Source organism: Cupressus sempervirens, chromosome 3 (assembly GCF_028749045.1).
Source record: "Cupressus sempervirens isolate cs-2001-9-10 chromosome 3, ASM2874904v1, whole genome shotgun sequence".
NCBI lineage: Eukaryota > Viridiplantae > Streptophyta > Pinopsida > Cupressales > Cupressaceae > Cupressus > Cupressus sempervirens.
Genome location: NC_143120.1, coordinates 564777426 through 564786863, shown reverse-complemented (window position 1 = coordinate 564786863; position 9438 = coordinate 564777426). Strand labels below are relative to the sequence as shown.

The window sequence follows — 9438 nt, the reverse complement described above, 5'->3', positions numbered from 1 at the left end:
CTTGTGTTCTTCCGAACCAAACCATAGAAAATTCCTTTGGATCTTCTCCATTAGGTCGACATACTTGCTAGGAATCCCAAAAAGGCTTAGTGCATAGGTTGGAAGATTTTGAAGGGTAGATTTGACCAACTGAATTTTGCTTGCTTGGCTTAGGGTGATTCCCTTCCAACCAACCAATTTCCTATTAAACCTATCAATAAGACTGATCTAGAATCAATTAGGGGTTTTGAAGCCCATAGGGAGACCCAAATAAATAGAGGGAGGCTACTTATGCCACATCCCAAAATATCAACCATCTTCCTCTATCTCACAGCCAGAGTATTGATGAAGAAGACAAAGCTCTTGTTCCAATTGATAAGTTGCCCCAATCACCTAGTGTAAGAGCTCAAAATCTTTTTGACCACCATGGCTTTCCCAACCGAAGCTTCACTGCCCATAATGGTGTCATCCACAAATTGTTGATGAGAGAAGACCAAGGGGCCAGAGGAAGGTTTGATTCCTTTCAAAGCCCCTAAAATTCTGTTAGTTGAAATCATCCTTCCCAAACACTCAGCCAAAATGATAAAGAGAATGGGTGATAGGGGGTCCCCTTGCCTTAACCCCTTTGAAGGTTTGAAGAACGCCAAAGGAGAATCATTGATCAAAACAACCAAAGAGGAAGTAGTAATCAACTAGTTGATAAGCTTGTAGACCTTAGAATTGAACCCAAAGGCTCTAAGAACCTTGATGAGAAAAGACCAATCAACCCGATCATAAGCCTTGGATAGGTCAAGCTTGAGGAGAAAGCCTTCTCTCTTACCTTCTTCCAAAGAGTGGATGACTTCATGAATAGACATCATAGAATCTAGGATTTGCCTCCTCGGAACAAAACTAAACTGCTTAGGAGCAATATAATAGGGAGAATCTTGATAATCCTATTAGCTAGGACTTTAGAAATAATCTTGTAGAAAGAGTTGCATAGGCTAATAGGTCTAAAAAGATCCATAGAATCCACCCTTGAAACTTTAGGGATAAGCACTAATAATGTAGCATTAAACTCCTTGAGCAGACGTTTAGCTCCGAAAAACTCTTAGATCGCTTTGATTGCATCCTGTTGAACCACTTCCTAGAACAATTGGAGGAATAAAGTAGGGAAACCATCCGGACACAGGGATTTGTCTGCAGTGAGGGAGAACACTGCCTACTCAATTTCTAGAGGGGGAGAAATAACCTCAATCATAGACTTGTGCTCTAGCTCGATCAAAGCCAACATATTATAGATAATGTCCTACTAATCATCTTCCAAAAGATTAAGGTCTCTAGTCAAAATATTAGAGAAGAAAGAGATGGCCTCTACCACTATATCTTTTCCTTCCTTTAAAACAACAACCCCCTTTTTTATTTTGCTAATTCTATTATGGACTCTGTTTCAAAGTAGAGATATGGAAGACTACTTTGTTGTTCATGAGATCAAGGTTGTTACTTGATAGACTACTTTTCTTATTGTCCCGTAGTGTATCGCAAATCAAATAACCTATATCCTTCTAAGATATGATTTAATATAATGTTCTTGTATTGATGCTAGTACTCATACCGCAAAAATATGAGTGATAAAAATCATGTGAATAACATTACTTCAGATTATCATGTTGAGATGATTGGGATGTTTCAGTCCTCCCTCGATAAGAGGGAGTGTTAATGATATATCATTTTGTGATATTGCTATCAGGATTTAACTGTGTGATTTTTGAGTCAAACTCATTGACCCATGTTTCATGAGTAGTGATTCAACATGAATCCATCTCTCATGAGAATAAATGGAACACTTAGCACTCATTGGATCTAGGTGATGCTCACAGGGGTGAAGCACTGGGACTTCCCGGGAGGTCACCCATCCCAGTACTACTCCAACTTGAGCGCGCTTAACTACGGAGTTTCCTCCATGGTTAAACCCAAAGCTTGCAACCCCATTTGCTGTCCAAATTATCTCCTACTTATCGATATATCATTTGTCGGATTGATTTATGTTGTAAATCATAATGATATATGTCTACATATTGTAAATATATTTGTGCCTCTCTCTCTCTCTCTCTCTCTCTCTCTCTCTCTCTACCTTGCTTCTGTAGTCATGATCAATGATGGTATCATTGGTCTATATTCCATTCTCAAATAGAGTTAAGAAACTATACAAGATTTCTAGAAGGTCTAAGATAACAATTTTACATTCACAACATATTCAAAATATTGATAAATCGATTTGAGATAAATAAATAATAAAATTATTGTTCACTCTATATGCAATCCATATTCATTAACACCACCTCTAACAAACAATGTTTATCTTCAATATTATAGGTAAATAAAACATTGAAAGTCACCAAAATTGTCTATTGTACTCTAATTAACTCATGTACATATCACCTACAGAACCCATCTTGTAAAGCTCCCAACTATGTCTGACAAATTGGAAAGCATTACAACTAGAGTGGGGGAAGAGTAACAGTGTTCAACAAAAAAAAGTAGAACAGTGTTTTGTTTGAGAAGCATTTTAGGTTTATGATTCCTTGTTTATTCGTCCTATTGCTGAGATATTTGAAGATACGTGTATTCTGAAGTTTAATTTGTGCAGGCAAGTAAGGGATTTGTGAAGAGTTTAAAATGGATGGTTGTTCCGTAGTTTACGAGGCTGTGATTCAGGAGTGGAGGGAAAACTCGGGAATCTCAAATAGGGGCTACACCTTCATAAGGGTGATGAGACAACTTGATGGAACTCTACTTGTTTCATCAGTCAAAATTTTCACAAAGATGTGTATACATTTTGGTTTCAACAAATTTTAAAATGTAAACCTTAAGGGGGTGTTCCTTAAAAGAATTGAATGTTTTGGGAGTATAGTTGTAGGAACAATATAGTAAGGGGAGATTATTAGTATAATTTATTACATTGTCAATGAATGTATTACATTGTTTAGGGAAAACAATTAGAGAGACAATTTTGCACAGTTGAACTATTTAACTGTTTTCTGCCAGTCTCCGACACTTCACAAATTACCTATCACATGTACAATCAAAATACGTTGAAATGAATAAATATTTTACCTATTTGCATAAAAGAGAATTGGTTTCTAGGCAACCTTAGCTTTATGAAGTGAAGATGAAAAAAATGATGAACAAAGTGAAGACATGGACCTACAAATTGTATGGGTGAAAATATAGTTGTAAAACTCTGGAACTTGAGATCTTGAGTCCCACTCAAACAAAACTGAATTATTATTAACATAGCCAAAAAAGTAGATTTGTTTTGACACTCAAAAACATTACACAAAATGTCAGATACAAAGTTTTAAGCATTCTGCATTGCCTCACCATTAAAATACAAGAAATATGATGTAATAGATTACTACCATATGCAATTGGTATCGATCTCAGGACTCTAAAAGCATTTTCCTAAATTCTTCATTTGACTTTGGTGTTTCTTCAGGTTCTTTCCCCTTGCTATCTTTGGCTCCCCATCCTAGGGGCCTTGTGACATTCCTTGGCATGGCAAATGTATTGTTTCCAACAAGTTTCACATGTCCCCCACGGCGATGTGAGACAACTGTAGGTACAGATTTGGAAGAATTTTCCTGTTTCTCCTCTGTTCTGGTAACATCCCCCCTGCCAAAGGACGTCCGTCCACCTGTACCAAACATATATAGAAGAAAGTTAATGAACTCTCAATAGCACCAAAAGATGGGCTGCATAAAAAATTATCACAAAGAGATTTGAATATCTAAAGCGGAATAACAATCCATAGATTAAACTAATCACACTAAATAAGCAACAAATGAAAGTATACATATATGTTCACCATAAAAATTAATATACAGGTGTATTAAATTTTGAGTAATCTCTAAGAAAGCGATTATTGCTTCACCAAAAGTATTAAAAAGTTTCTATTACTGTAATCTGACTTTAAGAAGTATGATACATTCACCATAATACTTGAAAATAATTCTTGAGTATCAGAATATCCTACCCAGGAATGATATCATCCCGTTAATAGTACTTTGTGATGGTCTTGAGGTTATTTTTGTGCAAGGAAAATCACTATTTATTAATTTTCCATGGCGATCTGTCTTCCTCTTGTTTCCTTTTAAATTCTAGGCACACTGATCACATCTTTTCCCCTTGAACTTTTGTTGCCTTATTCTTCTTCGCTTGCTCCTCCTGAATTTTGGAATTGAAATGATGATATTGTTTGTTGTTTGATTCTTGCTATGAAATCTTTCCTCTTTCATTTTATCTTTATGCTTGTTTAAAGATAGGTTCTCACTACTTGCCTACTGTAATTAAGTGGGCTTCTTGTAAATACCCGATTCTTCTAATGAATAGAAACACCAAATGGTTGCATTTTCCACAGAGTAGCAAGTTGATAATCTAAAAAAGGGATAGTTTCTTGCAAAGTGTCACCAACTGTAGCATTTGTCAACGTCAAGCCATTGATTGACCTTGTTAATTGATTAGTAGTCTTCTGTAGACAAATATGTTACCATTATTAGAAGATTTGAGGTAGCTATTAGTAGTATTTTACAAAATGGCAGTTATGACTAGTTAGACTAATAGTCAAATCTGACTGACTACTATTATCCCTACAACTAGCATTTTTAATATTTACTGTTAAGATGGCTGTGCTGTTGTCCCAAATCCTCCCTGTCCTAGCGAACAGTGTATTGACCACATAAGCACTACCGAAATGTGAATTTCCAACTGAACAGTATGATTACCGAAACGCTTTTAAGAGCAATAATAAGCTTCTACATCTTATAGATTCTCGTCTCAGTTACAACATGCTTCTAAATCTTATCGACTCTTGTCTCAACTTCTTACAAATAGCTACGAGAGTCCTATGTATATAGCAAGAAAATAAAATGTAGGCACATTAAGTGCAGTAGGTGAAAATGGGTATGGAGGATACACCTTATGTTAGTTGCCTATTAAATACATCAAAACATGACTTACCATTCTAAATGGTAAGCACGCATGCTCAAACACTGTGCTTAAATAAACTAATAGGCTAAATGTACAACTTTCCATGAAAAGTATTTTACAGTAGTAGACCCACATCCCCCATTAATTTTTAACTAAGGTAATGGGAGGAGAAAGTAGGAATCACGAGTTTATCTCCCCTTAAGAACTACTTTATCCAACCTAAAAAGAGATCCAAGTACAAAAACTGCAACTCGGTAAAGGGCTGAGAGAAAATATCTATAACAATTAAATCACAAACACATTGTGTTGCAAGGAAAGTGAATTTGTGCACCACCCATTAATATCAATTAAGTTTCCTTTAATGTGTATAAATTTCTCTGCAATCATGTCCACAAGGATAGGCCTTTCATTGTCTGATATGAGGGATCAGTGACTGTCTATGAAAATGGATTAAAAGTAGTTTGAGCAATATAAGCTCCATGAGAGCCCGCATGGGTAGATGAGTTGGCTTGAGGTTGTGGGTAGTTTCCCATGGTCCCAAGATCAAATCTCTTCCGGGTTTAAGAGGTGAGACATCTTGTGGGCGGCTGATCTCATTCATGGGGGACAAGTCTCGCCTTAGCTTGTGTCGGCCACTGGTCATTGCTGGGCTAGGTCGTGGGGGCAGCCCCATGTAAAAAAAATATATAAGCTCCATGGGAGAGTTGAATGTTGACAGAGATCATTGAGCTATAGGATCAAGCTATCATTTCTCAAATTATGTTATCTTCAAAAGAAAATGAGGCTAAGAAAGTCTAGTGAAAAAGTAGTGGAAGTTGCCATGCAAGCGCATTCCAAATCAGATCATAATGCCCAAATTTATCAGAATTGTACGGGTGGGATGAATCACAAACCTTATCAATTGCAGGAATCAACTACTTTCAAACAAGGTCACCGGGAGACGGGGAGACTTCGAGGTCTCCGGTACTGGTACTGGTACCGGTACGGCAATTTTCCAAATAGGAGACGGGGGTACTTGGAGAGGGCAATTTTTTTTTTATATAAATTTTTTTAATAGTTTAAAGAGTCTAATACTAAAAGTAAATACAAAATTTGAAAATAGTAATACTGTAAGACTAAAGTAAATAATAATAGTAATGTCACATTAAAAATTAAAATAGACTCATAGAGTTAAAGATTTCAAAACTCACATGATCACAATATTGTATCTCATAGATATATTTGTTTTTCGAATATTGCATAGGATCACCATCATATCAGATTGATAATCGCTGAGATTATCATTACATATTCAAATTTTAAATTCAAAAAAGTATAGTTTGATGCTGAATTGCCGATATGCAAACAAAAATGAACACTTTGTACAATAAACAAAAAACAGAAATATATCTAGTATTAGTATGTCGATGGTACTATTATCTACTCCACAAGGTTGTGATCATCCATCTCAAGGTCTTCAGCTATCATGCTCTCCAAAAAATCATCGCTCTCCAAAAATATTTTAAATGATTTAGTCATTTAAATTGTTGAATAAAAATAATTTTTTAAAAGTGTTTCTAATGTTTTCAAAGTTATTAATTTATTAAATAAAATATTTTAAATGATTTAATCATTTGATTTAAATTGTCGGTGGTTTTAATTTTGGTATTAAAAACATTAAAATGAGGGCTAAAATATATAAAATTATTTAATATTATATTTTACATTTATATTTTACCAGGAGACTTTGGGGAGACTTCACTTTTTGGATTAGGAGACGGGGAGACTTTAGGAGACTTCGTCGTGAAGTCTCCAACCTTTTTTGAGGTCTTCGGAGACACGAAAAGTCTTCGAGACGCGTCTCGGTCTCCGAGACGCGACTTTTAGGGGGGAGACGGGTCTCCTGGTAACCATGCTTTCAAATCTTAAGTTACAACTTTCTTTGGTAAAAACTCAACAGTCTTTCTATTTCTTGAAAGTGTCATTGATAGGACAGAAGATTCCATAACAGTGCTAGCACAAACAGAATCTTTTGAAACTGTCATTAGTCTTACCTTTATGGACAAATATTTTGTCAGGTTTAAAGTGACTGGATGTGGAATATTGAGATCGAATGATCTTTAAGAAGATGATTCAATTCCACTGAGTATTTAGTTGATTAGTAGCAAAAATTGAATGTGAAATTGGATTAAGAGGAAACAGAGGCAGGTAACTTCTTTTCATATAGAGAAAATTTAATGGAGAATCGAGTTTTTTGTTGCATCATATCTTCAAAGGGCCAATGGGTGGGTGGGATAGTTCTTATTCTAATGGGCTGATTAATTATGCAGTTGGTGGCCCTACAATTCTATGGGGATGCAGGGCTGGATCTTAAGAGGATTTAGGGTAAGCCAGGGAGTCTGCTATTCAAAATAAAGAGATAATCTCTATGGATGTAATTACAATGCATTGATTTCTTTACTGTAAATTCCTATTTTTCCATCTTTTTGTAGCATTTGGGGTCTATATGACCTAGCTATGTATAGAACGTGCATGTCTTTGGTTTTCTCATTAACATTGATTGCTTTGAAGTATTGGATTTGTATTAATCACCATTAGTCCGATCATCCTTGAAGCCTTCTGAATAGTTGGTCGGTTTCTTTTGTTTGTTTCAAAGTCATATCTCAATGCCTTTTGAGTGTGTGATTCTTATAATTATGAGGAGAAAAATTACCCATTTGTATTATCTGTTGCCAATAAAAACCACCAAGTGATGGCAATTTAAACTTGTCAACCTAAGAAGCCACATTGGTGTAAATAGGTCCTGAAGCTTAGAAAGAACAGCCATGATTAGCTGATCATATTTCTTCTTAGGTCGGCAGCCCTCCAGCTGAGACCTGATTAGCTTGAATTGTGAAATGAAATCCTCAATGGTGCTGCAGTTCCAAGAGAGCGATCTCCAACTCTGGGTACTTAACAACATGTATTTTCAAACAGATTTCAAAGCTACTCCAAGCTTTTCAAAGGCATCTTTAAGTCATGTATATGGATCTTAAGATGGGATGAAACTGAGACTAGAATGACCAAGGGATACAGCATATCAAAAAGAATTTCTCTACTGCATTGACCAGTTGTGTTCCATTTCTTGACACATGGTACAGACCTGTGCTTCTAGTTATAAGCTTCTTTACCATGGACTTCTTCTAAGCTGCTTCTATGTTTGCAGTCTAAAATGATGAGCAGGGCAAAATAGAGAGATAAAAACACAAAAAAAAGTACAAGGTTGTATTGATGAGATGATTTATGTAAGTCCACAAAAACTACTTATGTACAAACATTGGCGAATATATAATGTGCACTCTCAGAAAATATCTAAATTTCCTTCAAATTTTAAATTTTCCTGCTAAAGAATAACTTCCAATGCAAAGGCTAGATGCAAAATACTAAGTTTCTCTACGAAAAAAATACAACAATGATGACAAAAAAAGTCCCCCAACTAAAATGGCTACATATCCATGCGATCACTTGCTAGACAAAGGTGTTACATCGGAACAGACTACAATCAATCACTAGCAAAAATTCTGGAAAATATCTCCTATTTATCAATTGATGAGCTCCAGGGGCTTTATAATAAATGGTTCATAAGGAAAAACACTAGTTGAACGTTTTTCAAATTGGGATGGCAAGCTAAGTGGGCTTAACCTTGGAGGAAACTTGATAGTCAAGCACACTTGAGTTGGAGCAACACTAGGATGAATGATGTAATCTCCCCTTTAGGCAACGAGAGATTAGCAGAAAGTTAGCTTATCACCTAAGTTCCTGTAGCCAACAAGATGGTTAGGGGACTCACTTGGAGGTGCAGAGAATGTTGAGCAATGGCAACCAAACAAGAAAGTTTAGCAATGGAGGCAAGAAGTTATATTTTCCATTAAAAAATGCACAAATGACATACATTTTACCTTTTTGGCTTTTTGAATAGTTTATTTTGGGGTTGGCGGGTTGAATTGACTAAAACACAAAAAAACTTTAAAAAATGTCAAAAAACTAACTTTAATGCCAAAGTCTTGTCGGGTTCTATTGCAGCATTTGAAATACACTGCAAATTCTCCTAAACTCGGCCATGGTTTGTCTAACAGACTTTGGGCCAAATTCGATCATCTGCAACCAAGTTTGCAGCGAATGGCATCCAAAGCAAACTTCAGTCAGAACCAAACCAAACATCATTGCCTTCATAAATGAATCTGGTAATATGGGGAAAAACAATAGGAATATTATAGTACTGATTTTGTAACTTGAACCTTTTGTGGGAATGTAAAATATTTTCCTACAAATGGTCAATGAAATAATATAATAATAGATGTCAAAACATGGGTAATGGAAAGACTAATCAGAAATAAAAGAAATTTCTTACAATTAATTTTCAAAATTATCAATAGATAACTTAATGCAACAAATTTCGGATTTACCATCAAAATACCAGTAAATTCCCAGATAAGACATACTCAATGATATTGCATTTCAATATTCAGCAAT

The 9438-nt window shown here is 35.5% G+C and overlaps 1 protein-coding gene across 1 annotated transcript in view; it reads right to left on the bottom strand.

Annotated features, from left to right (window-relative positions):
- Positions 1–3228: 3228 nt before the first annotated feature.
- EMB140 (EMBRYO DEFECTIVE 140) overlaps positions 3229–9438 on the bottom strand; it is a 282396-nt gene continuing 276186 nt past the window's right edge. Inside the window, exon 16 of the mRNA XM_089820935.1 lies at positions 3229–3655. Within this exon, the coding sequence (XP_089677061.1) occupies positions 3402–3655 (254 nt within the window). The 3' untranslated portion in view covers positions 3229–3401. The remainder of the gene's footprint in view (positions 3656–9438) is intronic.